Source organism: Gopherus evgoodei, chromosome 5 (genome assembly GCF_007399415.2).
Source record: "Gopherus evgoodei ecotype Sinaloan lineage chromosome 5, rGopEvg1_v1.p, whole genome shotgun sequence".
Classification (NCBI taxonomy): Eukaryota; Metazoa; Chordata; order Testudines; family Testudinidae; genus Gopherus; species Gopherus evgoodei.
The window spans coordinates 102,958,467-102,976,807 of NC_044326.1; the positions used below are offsets into that span (position 1 = coordinate 102,958,467).

The 18,341-nt window shown below is 42.3% G+C and overlaps 1 protein-coding gene and 1 long non-coding RNA gene across 2 annotated transcripts; one reads left to right on the top strand and one right to left on the bottom strand.

The window, feature by feature from the left end:
• Positions 1-1,459: 1,459 nt before the first annotated feature.
• Positions 1,460-4,818, bottom strand: LOC115652339. The gene is made up of 2 exons (XR_004000604.1): positions 4,554-4,818; positions 1,460-2,409 (listed from the first exon to the last, which is right to left on the bottom strand). It is a non-coding gene; the product is annotated as an uncharacterized LOC115652339 (long non-coding RNA).
• A 1,107-nt stretch (positions 4,819-5,925) lies between these two features.
• On the top strand, positions 5,926-16,048 carry CCNA2 (cyclin A2). The gene is made up of 7 exons (XM_030564268.1): positions 5,926-6,174; positions 8,625-8,737; positions 9,634-9,857; positions 10,571-10,775; positions 12,172-12,285; positions 14,099-14,232; positions 14,769-16,048. Exons 1-7 carry the CDS (start codon positions 6,021-6,023, stop codon positions 14,818-14,820), a joined length of 996 nt encoding a protein of 331 aa, XP_030420128.1. The 5' UTR covers positions 5,926-6,020; the 3' UTR covers positions 14,821-16,048.
• The last annotated feature ends 2,293 nt before the right edge of the window (positions 16,049-18,341 follow it).

The following is an 18,341-nucleotide window of genomic DNA, read 5'->3' on the forward strand; positions in this document are numbered from 1 at the left end:
CAGGCAAACTGGTTCAAACTATAAAGAACAAAATTGTCAGATACATGGATGAACATAATTTGTTGGGGAATAGTCAACATGGTTTTTGTAAAGGGAAATCATGCCTCACCTATCTGCTAAAATTCTTTGGGGTGGGGGTCAACAAGCATGTGGACAAGGGGGATCCAGTGGATATAGTATACTTAGATTTTCAGAAAGCCTTTGACAAGGTCCCTCACCAAAGGCTCTTAAGCAAAGTAAGCAGTCATAGGATATGAGGGAAGGTTCTTTCATGGATTGGTAACTGGTTAAAAGATAGGAAACAAAGGGTAGGAATAAATGGTCAGTTTTCAGAATGGAGAGAAGTAAATAGTAGTGTCCCCCAGGGGTCTGTACTGGGACCAGTCCTAGTCAACATATTCATAAATGATCTGGGAAAAGGGGTAAACTGTAAAGTGGCATAATTTGCAGATGATACAAAACTACGCAAGATAGTTAAATCCCAGGCAGACTGCAAAGAGCTACAAAAGGATCTCTCAGAACTGGGTCACTGGGCAACAAAATGGCAGATGACAGAAGAACTGGGGAGTCCAATGTACAAAAACATTACATTTTCCAACACCCACTGATGTTCTCTTCAGGGTTGGCCTTCCAAGACAAGGGCTTGCACCAATTCAGAGTAGCCCTCCATTGCTTTTGCTAGCTCCCTGGCAGTGCAGCTGCAATAGAAGCTTGGAAAGTGCTTGCTTTCCTTGCAGTGCTGCTGCCAAAGGGAACAATCCACACTGTGCCTTTACTCAATTTCTTCATGCTTGTAATCTCCTCTGCGAGTCCACAGAGGCATTATTGTTAACCCCCTTGTGTCAAAAGTAGCATGCACTGAGAAGACGGTGTATATGGGTATACTCAGTTCAATCTGGCTCTCATTCTCACACTGGCTTCCAGTTTATTTAAAGATTAATTGCATGTGGTGTTAAAATGATCTATTTGTATTACAGCAGTGGTTAGAGGTCTCATCTGAGAATGTAGGGCCCAAACACCTGAGAGACAGTCCAGAGAGCTTACAGTGTCCATTAGGATGGGAAATAGTGGCACAGATAGGAGATGTGACTTACCCAAGATCACAAATCTGGTCACCAGCAGAGCTGGGAACAGAATCTAGATTCCCTGAGTCCCTGGCCAGTTCTCTATCCACTGGAGAATGCTGCCTCTCCATATTTATGTGATTTACAAATGCAAATAAAACAGCACAAAATAAAATGAATTTTAAATTATTTTCAGCATTTCTGGTGCTGGAATACTGTTGTTTCTTGTGTATCTCTTCACAGAGTAGTAATATAAAGAAAATGTGCTACATTCTATAAATCAAATGGCCCTTAGAACAATGAATTTAGCAATAAATATATTTATAGTTTTACCATATTACATCAAAGTTTGTATTCATTTATCATCTTCAAGTAACTGAAGTCTGTTCACAATGTGAAATGAGCATATTTTTTTATTCCATGCCTTTTATTCATCTTTCTACAAGTGTTTTCGTCTATTGTTTACTGAAAGAACAGTAAAATGTCATTTATGAACATTTTTATGGTTTCAGAATCAAAATGATAATGAAGATACAATATTCACATAAAATATATCATCCAGGAAAAAAAAAATTGGCGTAAAATTAGCCAAAAGCTTCTTGGAGGGGAGAAGAGAATGCAAAAATATATGTTGGTATATCCTGAACATCTAATAAATTAATAAATGTTGCTTTAAATGCTACAGGGGATCATGGTTAAATATTCAAAGTTGTGGACACATTTCATTAATAATTAGGCAAAACAGATAATCCTCAACAGCCGTATTTTTATACTTCCATAGCTAGGATTTTTTTTAATCATCTTAGTAATAGAAAATCCCCATTGCATTTAAACATTACATAAGTTATATTTAGCTCAAAAAAGAAGCTAAGAGCAATTAATTTAGATCATATCAACAGTGATTTTGTCTGTCTAGACCAGCCGGCTTTTGATCTACCAGGCATTAGAAAAACGTTTTTTTTATTCAATATATTATTTAAAATAAATTCATGTGCTAACTAGAACTATTTCCTGCTTCCCTCCCATGCTCACTCTCTCTTCTCAAAGTACAAAAGCCAACCAGTAGGAGGGACTGGTGGTGATGGGATCAGTGGCTCCATGTCACCTATAAAGGTGTGATCCTGCAGTCTTTAGGGTGGTGAAATGAGTTGTAATGGTCTGAGTTCAATTTTTAGTGGATAGCTGTTCTCAAAAAAACATTATCACAATTGGTGCCTTTGTCAGTGTCAGCAGAAGGATTGAACATTCATGAAGACTGAATTATTTTCTGACTCCCAAGGTGGTCTCTCCAGAAATTGGTGGAGATATTAATGCGGTAACTTATACTGCCAGTGTCACTGCTAAGCTAGTTTTAAAGAAAAAAACAGAACTTCAGTCTTATGTACATCAGTGTACACCTTTAACACAAGCACTACATTAACTTAGTAATATACCAATCTTTTTAATATTAATTTTTATTTACATTATATGCATTTCAAAATATAAAAGCCCAGAAAATGTCTCAAATCTTAAAAAAAATAAAATCAGTGGTTTTAAATACCACTACAAATTTCATTAATAACATTTACCATGTTTCAAAATTCACTCTGTAAGTAAAGGCCTGTATGTGTAGACAGTTTTGTAATACTGTGAACTTTTAAAGGATTATTAATTTACTGTATGTTGTTATAACACTAAAAGTAAATGTTTACTGTGAAATAAGTACTATAAACGGCCTTTATAATGAGAGAGATGTCACATAAAGCATCACTTATCTACCAGATTTTGTGCCATTTAATAGCATGGGGGAATGCTATATACAGATGATAAAAATGTGATTAATAATTTTTAAATGAGTCAGTAATTTGAAATTAAAAAATGACTATCTACAGAGGTGCATATATAAACAAAAGTGCCAACTCCCAGTCAGGAAAACAAGCTATTGGGTCCTTACACAGGTGCTGGAACTAGGAGTATGGGAGATGCTGCCACCCCCAACTTGAAGTGGTTTCTATTATATACAGGATTTACAGGTTGGTACAATGGCTCTCAGCACCCCCACTATAAAAATTATTCCAGCACCCCTGAATCCTTGGTAGAAAAAGAAAAGGAGATAAACAATTCCCAGTTACAGACATAAAAAACAAAAAAAAAATGAATAGCTGGTTCACATTGTGGGGCAGAGTCTAGCTAGCATGGTTTTTATATTCAAAACTATCCCATGGGTCTGGGAGTTTGGATGAGCTGAAGCCCACCGAAGTAAAGTGAGTCTTTTAATTGACTTCAATGGGTTTTGGATCATGCCCCATCCTAGGCAGTAGAGTTAAAAGGGTAATCTGACCAAAACAGGGGTTGAATCTGCCTTTTCTGTGTTTGGCTCCATTAGAGCAGTGCGGCAAGAGTTGAGCTGTTACTCCATACTTTTTGCTGTAAAATTTCTGCTTTAGGGTTTGGTGTTAAAATCCAAGCGCACGTAGCTCTTATATTCTGCAATGCTGCTGATCCATAGTATAATATGATTTATTTAATACATATGACTTACAGTGTTAAAACTATCTACATGAAATAAAATTGTTTTCCAATTCTGACGGTTTTAGAAATATATATATTCCATGATACAAGGTACCGAGTTGGGTTTCTAAGTTTTCATAAGAAATAGATTCTTAACTAAAAGGGGAGATTTTATTCAACAATGATCACTGCCTTCTCCAGTGCACAAATATACAATGTAAGGGCTTGTCTACACTAAGAAATTAATTTGGATCAATTTGTGACTATAAAGCATAATTACTATCGCTAACTCTGTGTGTGGAGCTCTTATTCTGGAATAAGGTTTTTTAAAAACCCAAATAAATTTAATCCACTTCCAGAGTAGGTTAAAATAAACAGGAGAAAAGAACTCTTACTCTGGCGTAAGAGCACCCACACAAGAAGTTAATAAGGAACAGGTGTCCCTGTGGACAAGCCCTAATTAAATCTAGTTTTACTTAAGAAAGGGAAAAAGGGAAAAAGATTGTAGTGATGTAGCCTCCGGGTTCAGACTCGCCCAGCTCCTTCACAATGAGTGTTAATTCTCTGGTAGTGTCAGCTGCTGGGCTCCCAAATGCGGAATTACAGACTGAGGCCTGGTCCACACTACGCTGTTAAACCGATTTTAACAGCGTTAAATCGATTTAATGCTGCACCCGTCCACATCACACTGCTCTTTATATCGATTTAAAGGGCTCTTTAAATCGATTTCTGTACTCCTACAAAACGAGGAATAACGCTAAAATTGATATTACTATATTGATTTAGAATTAGTGTGGATGCAAATCGGCATTATTGGCCTCGTTCTTTTACAGTAGCTACCCACAGTGCACCGCACCAGAACTTGACGCTAGCCTCGGACCACAGGCGCACACCACCGAATTAATGTGCCTAGTCTGGACGCACACAATCGACTTTATAATATCTGTTTTATAAAATCGGTTTAAGCTAATCTGAATGTATCCTGTAGTGTAGACGTACCCTGAGACCACAGAAAACGGCGAGGTTGAAAGCCCGAGGAGTACTGAGGTTGAAGACACTACGCCAGTACCCTGACTGCAAGCATCCCCACCGAGCCCGTTTGTCGGGGTTTGCTCTGCACCGCGTCGCTTTAGAGAAGAGGCGCGCGCCTAGGTACAGCGCTGCCCGGCCTCACGCTCTAGGCGCGAATCAGCCCCAAACCCCCAACGCCTTTTTCACTGATCGGGGCCTTGCGCGCCTGCCGCTCTGCCGTCAGCCTGGCTGCGCCGCGCCGCACGAAGCAGCAAACTCCCACCCCGCCCCTGGCTGCGCCTCCCCCTGCCCCTCTCGCCGTTCTCTTCCGCCCCGCCCACGCTGACTGTTCGCGCAGCGTGTTTGGCCCCCGCGAGGCGCCGTAGGCGGTGTGACGTATGGCCTGGGTTCCCCATTGGCGGATTCAATAGTCGCGGGCTACTTGAACGGTGGGAGCGGAGCGGGCTGGAGGAGCTGCCTGCAGCGCGAGTCCCCTTTCTCCCGGGCACCCCAGCGGCGTCGTGCCGCACCTCTATCCCCAGGGAGCGGCCGCGGAGCCGGGTGCCCGCCGAGCCCCCCCGGCGCTAGGATGATGCTGGCGGGCGCCGCTGACCCGGAGCAGGAGAACCAGGAGAATGTGCCCCCCGTCGGCAAAGCGCGGCCGCCCGCCGCTGCCCGCCCGGTGTTGGCGCTGCTGCGGGGCAACCAGCGCCGCCCGACCCAGCCGCAGGCAAGGCGGGCGCTGCACGGTGGGGCTGCCGGGCGGGGGCGCTACGGGCCGGGGCTCTGGGGGTGGCTGTGCCCGCGTCGCTCCTCCGCTTCTAGTGTCGGGCGGGCGCGTCTGCACCGTGGCGCTGCAGCGACCGGGACTGGCTCCTGTGCTTGGGCCCCGGACTCCCGCACCCCGCAGTGTGATCAGCCGCCCGGCCTCCGCCATCTTAGGGCCGCGCTTCCCTCTGCTGCGCCCCGCGGAGCAGTGAGCGGGCCGGGGGCAGCGAGCTGTCAGCAGCCGGCCGGGGGAGCTGGCTCCTGCTGCGCTGGGGCTCGGCTGGGGTGGGCGAGGAAGCTAACCAGCAACGCGCCAGCATTGCTCCTGCCTAGGCTGAGCACCTGGAGCGCGGGCCGGGCACATGGGGGTGGCTCTCCTCTAGCAGGAGGGAGAGGGCGGACTGCTCAGGCACAACGTATCAGCTCGGAATAGCGTCGGGGCCTCCATGGACAGGCCGAAATCGCGATGCAAGCCACAGGGCGTTAGGCTGCAATGGAAATGTTGCGCGTGTGCTGCCTTGGACTACGGAGCCCCGTTGCATCGAAGGAGGGCTCCACGGAAACACTAATGGCAAACTCTTATTCTAGGCTGCTCTTGCTCACGCACCCTGGAGTATTAATGATGAAAACTATCCCAAAGTTCCCGATGGGAAGGCGGGTAACAAACAGCCTGCTTTTGCCATCCATATGGATGAGCCCGATGGGGAGAGACGAAAGAGACAAGTGGTGCCTAAAAAGGCTGTGTCCCATGAAGAGGTCCTAGGCTTAAATACAGCTGTAACGTCTTTAGGAGACAGAAAACCCTTGGCACCCATAGACAATCCAATGGATCTTAGTTTTGGTAAGTATGTTAGTTACTAACAGAAAATGGTGTCTAAAGCATAGAGTCTGTCTCTGAAATTGACATGCCCAATTCAGTGCTGGACTCTCATATAGGCTACTTCATACAATACTACATCAGTTTAACTGGGTAAATTTAATTGGAGTTGAAAGTTACAAACTTGTAGTCTGTTCAAACACAAAGTATTGTGAAGAGGTTAAGTCTAGTATTCTTGCTACAATTCCTAATGCATCTGTCAGTTCCAAACAGCAGTGGTTCTCAGTCTGTTAACTATCCTGAGCTGCATATGCGGCTCTGTGAAATGTGGGCCACATCCATCCACACTACATATATACTATCTGTTTGGCCCTGGGGATATTGCATGGGTTGCAGCTATGCCCTGATTGGGTTAGGGGTTGAGAACCAATGCCAGTGTCAAGGCACTGGGGGGGTGGCAGGGCATTAACTCGCTCTCATCTAAAGCTGCTTCTCTTTTCCTTCTTTCCCGCCCTCCCCATCCCCTTGGAGGATCCACTAGACCTAGGTGTCAAGATTACAGGGACAACAAATGAAAAAACAGGGAGCAAAAGTGATTTCAGGTTCAAAAACAGCTATCCAGAGGGGGCCACTGACTAGAGAACCTCACTTCCCACTGCATCTTATATGCATTTGTCTGTAGTAGAGCCAGAATGTATTCACTTCAGAAAAACCAAATGAACACTTTTTTTCCCCCACTACACTCCTGTACTAAATCACTGCCTCTGGTACCAGATCAGTGAAAATAAACTTGGAAAATCTTAGCAGAAACTAGATGCATCTTTTAAATCACACTTCCAATCTCAACCTCAATTGGAGTATCAGAAATAATTTATCACAAATAAGGATTCTCAACTTGATTGTGGGATGACCACAGACCATTCTAGATCTCAGATCAGAGCAGTACCCATGGGGAGGTGTCAGTCTTGGCTGTGATCATTCCCTAAGTAATGGAACAATAATATCTTCCTATAAAGGTCCAGTTTGAGTGATTTAGGGTTGCTTAGAAGACCTCCCAAACCTAGAGGCTATTGGAGAGGACATAGATTGAGTTGGTAGGTGGTACATTGGTTAATCCCTGAAGCTGCTCTCTCTCTTCCTGATGCTTCCTCCCTGTGCATTCCCAAAGCTATTTTCAATCAATTGCTCTGCTTTGCCCACTAACTGCCATATTTGTGTGTGCCCTTACCCTTCTCAGTCCCACTGTGGCTCATGAGCAACTGACCTGTTTGAGCCCTGCCACCTTGTAACTTTTATTGGAGGGGGTTATGGATTGCAGGTAGACACAAACCACTCTAGAGCTTTGCTCCTGGCTACAGTCCTAGAGGCTAAATGGAAGAGGAACAAAGTATTTAACTCCAGGCAGGGGTCTCTGCAGAGACTGCTGGAATGCTCTTGGCTCAGAGGCTACTGATAAGCTAGTACCCCTAGCTCCTGCTGTCTCTAGATGTCAATACAAGAGCTCAGAGCTCCAAATTCACTCTGAACATAGTGCTTCAAATGCTTGAATTCGTTGGGGGGGGGCTCTACTACAGAGGGATGTGGAGGTCAGGGGTTATTGTGAAGGAAAGTGTGGGGGGGCAACACGTAACTGCTGCTATGTTGCAGTCTTGCTACAGTCTATATTGACTCCTTGATGTGTGTGCGCAGAGGTACATCACAACATGCCATGTATTAAAAACATAACTGACATTGACTGAATCTAACAAGAGTAATACTTAATTCTATAGTTCCCTCTTTACACTGCTGTCTGAAAGATCTCATCCAATTTCCAAAAATAGAATCCACAATGTAATGCCTTAATCCCCTCTGTCCAAGTATTAAATTGACCCACTCTAGACCCATTTACATAATTTTATATGGTAGCCTGCTGGCTTGTAGATTCCTAAAATAATGACACTGGGACATTAACTACAGTGTGTCTAACATTATCTACATGTAAATACTTCTGCGGAAGGACAATATCAATAGCCTAGTTCTGTAGCTCTGGCAACTACTTAATCCCTATTGTGAAAATCTACCTCCATTTTAGACCAACCTCTAAACTCACTGATCAAAGGCTTCAGCTTATTCTAAATCAGCACAGAACTTGAATTTTTATTTTAACATTGTAATACAAGGTGACTTCTCCTGATTGTCAGGCTAGAGACACCCTTTGCACTTCATGTTTGCCATTGAGCTCTCCTTCCCTTGGGCCAGTTGATAAGGGATTCCTGAAGAACAAATGTCTCGTTCCGTGACTGGAATGAAGTATGATAAAACTGCAAACTGATTACTTTTTCTGGTCTCCCTGGACTGCTGCAGCTTTGGTGGCTCAAATGCATAAGAAACTGACACCCACTGCTAGTTTAATCATTAGACTCTCTTGTAAATGTATGGGCTGACAACTCTACAAACTTAAATTAATGTTGCTACTATCTTGAAATTTTTTTTAGATTCTCCAAGTATTATGGATATATCAGTAACTCAAGAAGTGGAAGAAAAAGTAAATGTTAATCAGGTGCCAGACTACATTGAGGACATCTATAAATACCTTAGGGAAATGGAGGTAAGAGGCCATAAATATGCCTTTAGAACTACAACTGTTTGGTCTAATTTCTGGACAGAATGTAGTAATTCTTACGTGGTGTTAAAGCTAGTACTGTGACAGAACTAGCAATTTATAGGTTGAAAAAGGAAGATACTAGACCAGGGGTCGGCAACCTTTTAGAAGTGGTGTGCCAAGTCTTCATTTATTCACTCTAATTTAAGGTTTCATGTGCCAGTAATACATGGTTTTTAGAAGGTCTTTCTATAAGTCTATAATATATACACACAACAATAGTTTAGTTGTAAGTAAGGTTTTTAAAATGTTTTAAGATTTTTTCATCTAAAATTAAATTAAAATGCAGAGCCCCCTGGACTGGTGGCCAGGACCTGGGCACTACAAGTGCCACTGAAAATCAGCTGACTTGCCGCCTTTGGCACGTGTGCCATAGGTTGCCTATCCCTGCACTAGACCGTGGAATCATTTCCTGATGAAACTGCTGAACCCTTCTCAAATAATACTAAAACTAGCTAGATAATCCACTGAACACAAAATAGAGAACAAGCCCATACTGGCTGGACTTGGTGACATAAGACCTTTTAATATCTAAACTAGATTCTACTTTAGATGTACTACATGTGTTTAACCAACTCCCGGATTCTTATCTGTGGTGGATTCTTGGTCAGTAAGAATAAGAACATAAGAATGGTCATTCTGGGTTACACCAATGGTCCATCTAGCCCCGTATCTGACAGTGGCCAATACTAGGTGCTTCAGAGGGAATGAACAGAACAGGTAATCATCAGGTGATCCATTCCCAGCTTCTGGCAAACAGAGGCTAGGGAACAGCCTCTTCTCTGCAAGATTCAAATGCTAATTACATCTCTTATGTACATAACTCACAACTGTCTTAACAGGTGAAATGCAAGCCTAGAGTGGGTTACATGAAGAAGCAGCCTGATATAACAAACAATATGCGAGCTATTCTTGTGGACTGGCTGGTGGAAGTTGGAGAAGAATATAAATTACAGAATGAAACTCTGCACTTAGCTGTAAACTACATTGATAGATTTCTTTCTTCAATGTCTGTGCTGAGAGGGAAGCTTCAGCTTGTGGGGACTGCAGCTATGTTGCTAGCATCGTAAGTTTAACTGGTATCCATTGCTTTTCAACTTCTAGAACTTGATAACCTTTCCTGTAGGTGTCCAGAGGGGAAAATCTGGGGGCTGTGTTTTCTTTTCCTCTTCTATAGAAAAGATCTGTGGATGGTGGCACAACTTAGTGAATCCTTCCTTTCCCAGGAAGACTCAAGAGGCCTAGATTCACATGTGGTATCCTCATGTGCTTTTGTGTGTGGTGTTTTTTTTTTGTTTTTTTTTGTTTTTTTAAACAAAACCCTGACATTTGCGCAAACAACATGGGATGTGGCTTCTGTCTTTATCTGAGTTCATGTAACTAGCACTCTAAAACCAGTACTCAATGGCTTTTAAAAAGCCTTTGTCTCCAGGTAATGAGAACATGAAAAGACAACTGTATTCAAACTCAAACACAACTCAGTTTGAGATTCCTGGAACTATAGTAACTACGAGTACTAGTTTTGGTACTAAAAATCACATACTACTATCAATAGTGCATTGGGAAGAATTGCTTAAAGCTTTCAGTAAGACATCTCGCTCTCTAAAGCCACACAAAGTGATTTAATGTAGCAACCAGCAGAGTTTCTAGGGAGGTATAGTTCTCAGCCATCTCTCAAACTGCAGTCAGATTTGGCAAACATGATTCTACTAAACACTGAGACTGATGGACATGCTCTTTACCTGTAGCTGCCAGCTTATTATTTCTTTCAAACTGCAGGAAGTTTGAAGAAATCTACCCTCCTGAAGTAGCAGAGTTTGTTTACATCACAGATGATACCTACACCAAGAAACAAGTCCTAAGGATGGAGCACTTAGTGTTGAAAGTCTTGTCATTTGACTTGGCAGCTCCAACAATAAACCAGTTCCTCACTCAGTACTTCCTACACCAGCAGACCAATGTTAAAGTGGAACATTTATCAATGGTAAGTATAGATTTGGAGTTAACAGACCTTTCTGGATGTGTTAGGCTCAGTACTTGTGGAGCTTGCAGGCTTGCTGCTGTTTCCCACTGGAGAAGAGAATGGATGTGCCAATTGTGATAAGCTTTTGAAGAACTGAAATTTAGAAGTGGCAGGCTGAGAACAGCAGCTTTGCTTCCCTGCCTGGTTTCTAGAGGTTGCAGCTGGCACTCTATATTCTAATGGTGAGTTTGTAGCACTCTAGTGCTCACTACAGTGAGAATTGGCCATAAAAGATGACCTCTCATACCTGTCACAATGAGAATTCAAATACTGGTTCAGCCTTGGCTGAGGGGGACATAAATTCAATAGATGAACTACAGTAAACTAAAAAGTAAAGTTTATTATGTGATCTCAGGAAGATCATATATAGTAAGTCTACTTAGTAAATATGTGGTCTCTGAGCCTGAAGGAACCAGTGCTGTATTGTAGACCGGGGTGGGCAAACTTTTTGGTCCAAGGGCCACATGTGGGTGGGAAAATTGCATGTAGGGCTGGGTGTGGGGTGCACTGTGCAGGAAGGCTCAAGGCAGGGGGTTGGGGTGCAGGAGGGGTTCAGGGTGCAGGTTCTAGCCTGGCACTATTTATCTAGAGTGGCTCCAGGGTGGCAGTAGGACTATGACAGGCTCCCCACCTGCCCTGGCCCTGCATCATGCTGCTCTGGAAGCATCTGGCACCATGTACCTGTGGCCCCTGGAGGCAGGATGGGCTCAGTGCACTGCCCTCATCTCCAGGCATGGCCCCCCCTCCCCCCCGTTCCCATTGGCTGAAGTGCCTGTAGGCAAGGGTAGTGCATGGAGCCCTCTGCTGCCCCCTTCTCTTTCCTCCTCCCCCCGCCCCCCCATCAGGATGTGGTGCTGGCCACTTCTGGTAGCAGCATGGGGCCTGCAGTGCCATGGGGGGTGGCAGTCCTACAGGCTGGCTCCAAAGCCCTGATCGGTTGGATCTGACCCCTGTGCTGTAGTTTGCCCACCCTTGGTCTACACCAATATTTGACTAAATCCTAGCTGAGATGAAAAGGACACTTCAAGTCCTCTCACTGGTCTGATTGTAAAACTAAACTCTCCCTTGGGACACAGGCAGCAACTATAGAAATAGACATATTTCAAAATATTTTGACTGAAGTGGAATAACATGGGCAGCAGGGTATAGAACCAAACACATCTGGATCTGAGACTTTCCTTTGAATATTAAGAGCATATTTATATTGCTGCAAAAATCAGATGCTTGTCTTTTTGTGTCTAAAGAGCTCCAAATCTTTAAACACTGTGCTGAAGGCTAGTTAACAAATAAGATGCTAAGACTAACCATCTTGTATTGGTGATAGTTTCTAATTGTTCAGCATCGACTTTCTTTACAGTATCTGGGGGAGCTGAGTTTAATTGATGCTGACCCATACTTGAAATACTTGCCATCACTTATTGCTGCTGCAGCATTTCATCTAGCAAGCTATACAATCACTGGACAAACCTTGGTATGTAGAACAAGTAGCTCTAGAAAAGTCTCAATTATAAGTAAATAGCCTTAAATACAGCCAACTGCAACATTACGTATGAGCTGTTTTTGCTAGAAATTATGCATTGCTAGCCAAGAATAAGTTTTTTACTCTTTGTATGGGGTTGAGGGTGTGCTTAGTCTTATTTTAATTGTCCTTTGAGAACTCTCAGTAATGGTTTCTACACCAGCCCTTTTGGCTAGATTCCAAAATCAGCAAGCTTCTAACAGTGGGTGACCCCTAGAAGACTACCTTTACAGTGTGTGTGTGTGTGGGGGGGGGGTCGTCTTGTGTCCCCTCATTTTCCCCCCCCCCCCCCCCAACAAAGACAATCTTGGTGCTATCTCCAGTACCCTCCTCCTAAAGATTGCCTCTTGCAGGGACACTTAAATACCCTTTCAGTAAGGAAAGCTAGTTCTTTTGCCTTAACTACTTGGAAGCACATAGAGGAAAGGCCCACTACTGGAAGAACAAACTGTCTTTACTGTGCTAGGCTCTAAGATGATGAATAGGATGTTTTTTTTCTGATAGGTAGTTATAGCTCCACAGGTATGGGTATACAGTAGAAGATTACATGCAGCTAAAGATTCTGTAGCAGTTCCAGCTTGATATTTTCATTTTTGTAAAGTGCATTGGCATAAGACTAATAGCTACTTACTACTTTGCTGAGAAATCAGGCATTCTGCTAGTACCCTTTCTAGTCGCAGGTGGAGACACAGAATACCTAGTCTAGGATAGTACTAAGTATTCAAAGTACAATAACTCCTTGTTATTGGTATTTATGTTCCTGAAAAATGCAACTTTAAGCGAATCCAATGCCTCATAAGAATTAATGTAAATGGGAGTGGGGGATGCTAGGTTCCAGGAAAACTTTTCCACCAGACGAAACTATATATTATATTATATTATATTATATTATATAGATACGTACACACAATACACATTTTAAACAACTAATAGTGTTCTAAGCTATGATTGTGAAGCTTGGTTGAGGCGGTGAAGTTAGAGTGGAAGAGGGAGGGATCTTTCCCAGGGAATGCCTTGCTGCTAAAGGATGAACTAGCACTCGGCTGAACCCTCAAGGGTTAAAACATTTTTGTTAATGTAGCCTCTCATACAAGGCAGCACGAACAGGAGGAATTGGACAGGGTAGCAGACACACCTTGTTTGTGGGGGAGAGAGATGCACACTGCCCCTTTAAGCTGACACACTCTTAAGTGCATTGTCTTTTTAAATGGATCAGGACTTGACAGCAGCTGCTGCCCCAAGATCTGTGTCTCCATCTATGTCACCTCCTTGTTCTATATGGAGAAGGGGTAAGCGGGCTGTAGAGGGGAGGAGGACACTCTGACATTAGCCCCCCTTCCCCTCCTGCACAGCAAGCAGGAGTCTCTGGGAGCAGCTCCAAGGCAGAGGGCAGGAGTAGCACATGGTAGTGAACTGCCTGGAGAGCTTACTGGGAGGCTGCAGCACAGGGAACTTAAGGGGGCTGCTGGTCCACCCTGGTCACAAGCCCCCACCATCTAACTCCAAAGGGCTGCTCTTCCTGCAAGCAGTGGACAAAGCAAGCAGCTGCCAAACAATGTTAACCAGGATGACTAAGTGAGCAATTACTGTATGGGCTGCATCCGACGAAGTGGGTATTCACCCACGAAAGCTCATGCTCCAAAACGTCTGTTAGTCTGTAAGGTGCCACAGGATTCTTTGCTGCTTATATGGGAAAAACTGCTGCAAAGTACCTGATGGAAAATATGGTGCATTAATCTGATCAATTTATTTTCCCTTTCCTCAGCCTGAATCTCTGTCCAAAATGACAGGATATACCCTTGAAAGCCTTAAGCCTTGTCTCATGGACCTCCATAAGACCTACCTCAGAGCAGCACAACACACACAACAGTCTATAAGAGAGAAATACAAGAGTACAAAGTAAGTACCCATGTTAGTGGGTAAACTCCAGTACATACCTCTAATTTTAAGCTAAGCAGGTTAGCTAGCCTACTGTTAGAGTAGACTGCTGAGGACTGTCAGCGCACTCAGTACTGGAAGTCTTTTTTTTTTTTTTAATTTCTTTTTATTTTTTAAACTTGCTCTTTTGAGCCAGTGACTCCTGTCACTGATTTGGCCACTGTCTCATCATATAGATGAGCTAATAACCATAACAGATGTGGTGTCCTGACTTACAACTCAAGATGTAGTCTCAGTCCAGAAATGGAGACTGATTGCAGGAATTGCTTGGTGAAGCTCAATCACCTATTAAGAGAGAACCATTATGTCCCTTTTTAGCCCTAAAAATCTAAGTACAAAATAAGGAGTTTTAAACCTATTAAGTGTTTGATTTAACATGTTCTGCCCCATAGCAGGCAGATGCTAGTTTACGAATTAATACTGTACTGTCTTTAATATAATCCCTTTAGCAAAGTTTGTTCTAACATGACTACATCTGACACCCTTTTCTCCTTCAGGTACCATGGAGTATCGCTCATTGATCCACCAGAGACACTAAAGTTATCGTAACAATCAAGAGACTCTTAATGTGTATTATACTTGCAAGCAAATGTACAGTTTTAACTCTGGTCAGTATTTTAGATGTCTTACAATCATTTCAGAATAATACCACATGTGGTGTAACTTGAAATTATGAAGTTTGTTAGTTTTTATATGGGTTTTAATGTAAATCTTTGTACATGCAATCTTGTTCTAAATATTTAGCTGGAGCTCTTTTATAAAGCTGTTCTGTTCAAATATTGAATTAACCATGAAGGCAAACTGTTAATGTTTGTTCCAAAACTACTAGAATGTCCAAATAAGGAGCAGTGCATTAAAATGGGGATTTTTAACTTTTGGAGTGACTGAAAGGGGAAGTGGTAACTTCAGTTGTGCTGAACAAATGATGATAAACTTGACAACCGTTTGTGGCAATATAAGATGCTACTAAGGTTTAGTTTCACCTGAGTTTAGATCATATATTTGGCTTTAACTATCATACCGCTAGAACTGGTTTGATCTAACTTATATAAAAAATAACCACTTGGAAGAAATTGAACTGACTTTAGTAGCTTGCAGGAATTAAATTTGGACTCGTTTCAAAAGCAGGTTTTCCAATTTAGTGCTCAAACTATCACTAAGTAGTAGTCTCTAAAGCAGCCATCTGATAGCTAGAACTACAGCGGCTGAAGTGTCCTTCTGTAAACAGAAATGGCCTCTAACTTACAGCTCTTTTCTAGTCTAAGTGTACAACTGATACTAGTAAAAGTTCATGCTGCATTTTTAGTAAAACTTGGGTTTCTCTACAAGCTTCCTTGTCGTTAAAGCTCTATTACTACAGCTCTACCTCCCCACTGCCACTACTCTGCTAGGAAAGCAAACTACAGCAGGGAAAGTGGCCACTAGCACTACACCCTCCACTGGGGGAGAGAATAATACAGCTGCCAACCACAGCCTGCAGGCATGCCATGTATGGGTTATAGCTAGTGACACTGAATTCAGAACAGCCCATTGGGCAGGCTTTCATGCAGCATATAGTGAAAATCTTATGTCAGTGTCAGGTTTTAATTGGTCTTCTGCTTACACTATAGCACTCTGCTAATGTGGTAGCTGAAAACTTTTTTTAGTTAAATCAAACTGACCTTTCTCCTCCTGTAAACTTGTATTAACACGGCTTAAGATTAACTGTGCTTAAACTATAAAGCAGGAACAGGGTTTAAAAAGAAATCTGCAAGTTTGTCAAATAAACATCTTGTACTGAAGCTCATGCCAGTGGTCTTGCTTATCTTAACCTGCGTTGATCACTGTAGCTGACTTATAACCAGTGTGATATCAGTGATTCTAATTCAAAAGTGGGACTGTCTTTTTTTCATAAAGCAGGACTTGACTGTTTCTAAACTTAGCCCAAGAAACACATCCATCTTCCTAGTCAAGCTAACTAATAGGAGTGAAAGCAAATTCCTTTCTGAATCTAACACAACTTAACTCTGGTATCTAATTCAAAACTGACAACTGTCCCACTAGTCAGCTTGACACCAATTATATTCAATCTCATTTCAATTTTTTTAAATATGGAACAGCCAGCTTCCTATACCAAGCAAAACCATTCTTGTTAACTCTCAGTTTAACTATGCTGCCTTGGCCATGAGATGCATTTTAGTTTTCAAAAGACAGCTAGGAAGCTATTTAAGAGGCCTGCTCCTAGGCTTGACTTAATCAAATGATTAAGACAGAGGTGAAGGGTGGCAGGGTTAAGGAAAGTAAAAGTGGAGGGTAGGGTTGGTGCCATGAATTTCCTGTCAGCTTCCCTGTGCATGCTTGACTATACATCCACTGGGCCTATGGAAAGGAGCAAACCATAGCCTAAAGTACACAGAGGATCATATTAATGACCTTCCAAGGATTAACAGGCTAAAGTCTCTTTGCCACAACTTTAGAAAGAAGTCAATCTCTATGCAGGGGTGGTGGTGGTATGTACACACTATCAAATTCCAGCAGCGTTCATCCTAATTACTGTATCACCACCAGCCTTAACTTTCATATGCTGTTTTTGAAATGCTCTAAACCATGGTTGTAATTTTATGTCCTCGTTAGTTTTGGTTTAGTAGTGGCTTTGGCTCAGGGTTCCTGTGTGACTTGAGCAACAACTCTGATATAGATACCAGTCACTTCTTTCAATCCAAGAGAGTTGTTATACCTTGCTAAAGCTGCTTGATTTGATAGTGGTGTGTATAAAGGCAAGTGGCACATCCTCTAAAAAAAAATTTGGGGGGGGGGGGGGGGCATATTCATGATAAGATATAGGTAACCTTAAAGCATATACTACATCAAAAGCAGAGTTTAACAATCTTGTCCTTTTAGAAGAAATGTCACTATGAATGTCTGCTGCTTGTTATACTGCTTCTGATGGCAACAAAACTGCAGCACTATTGCCCCACTCAATGTACCAGGGTACTGAAAAACACCTCTGCTCCTGTAAGTGGACAGCCTAGGCCTCTCCAAGATTGAGGAAGCTGTATTAGAGAGCACAGCTCTGGTCATATCTCTCTTCCCTGTTTTACTTCATAGTCCCATCTCTATTATCCCTTGCTCTTTTCCCTGTAAAGTTCTCAGCATCTTCTGTCCCTTACCTCAGCTATAATGCACATAAAGCTGCATTACTAGGTCAAACCTTTCCCTAAGGCACAAGCAGATTATACTGTACACCAAACAATAGCTTGTTTTTGTATGGCCTTTCTCCCAGAACCAGGTCCAGTTGCATGTTTTTCATCTACAGAAATGTAGCCTAGAGGTTGGAAAAGTGATGAGACAAGAGAGGGTACTACATGTTCACAGCTATCTTTCTGCTGTGTAAAGTTTATGAACCACTGCACTCTATTTACAATAGTGCCTTACATCAACTTAAGTGAGAACTTCACCTGCAGCAATTATGAAACACTGAAATTGGACCCCTTCATATATTTACACTAGCCAATGCTTCCCCATTTAAAAAAAATCTGACATTGCAACTAAACATGTTGTTTCTTTTTAAGACGACAATTATTAAGAGGCACATAAAAAGCTCTGCCAAGAAGCACTTTTTGCAAGTTTTAAAGTTACAGGGGCAAAACTAAATCTCCAGTTTTACTACATAACTTTTATGGACACATGAAATAATGTATATATTATTTCTACTCTTGTATGTATTTTCCTGTTTGTCTATTTCATCTTCCTTTTAAACTGTCTAATGAAACAGTTGAGATTAACTTGTCTAAGGGTACAGTGTAGATCCTGTTTCTTCCTACTTTGTCTCAGTAAGTCCTAGTGTTATAGGATAGCTCTTTTTAGACTTGTAGTTTAAGAAGTATTTCTTAATTTTCATGAAACATGGTTAAACTGAAATTTGTTTAAAAATAAACATTAACAAAGACCATGGTCTGTCTCAATTTCTTACAATTTATAAGGGAAATTTTTTAGGCTGAGATGCTTTGAATCATCTTCTTGGTAAAGAAGACAAAGGAGCTACTTTGTCTCCAACACTCATCTCTTGCAGACATGAGGCCTGATCCACT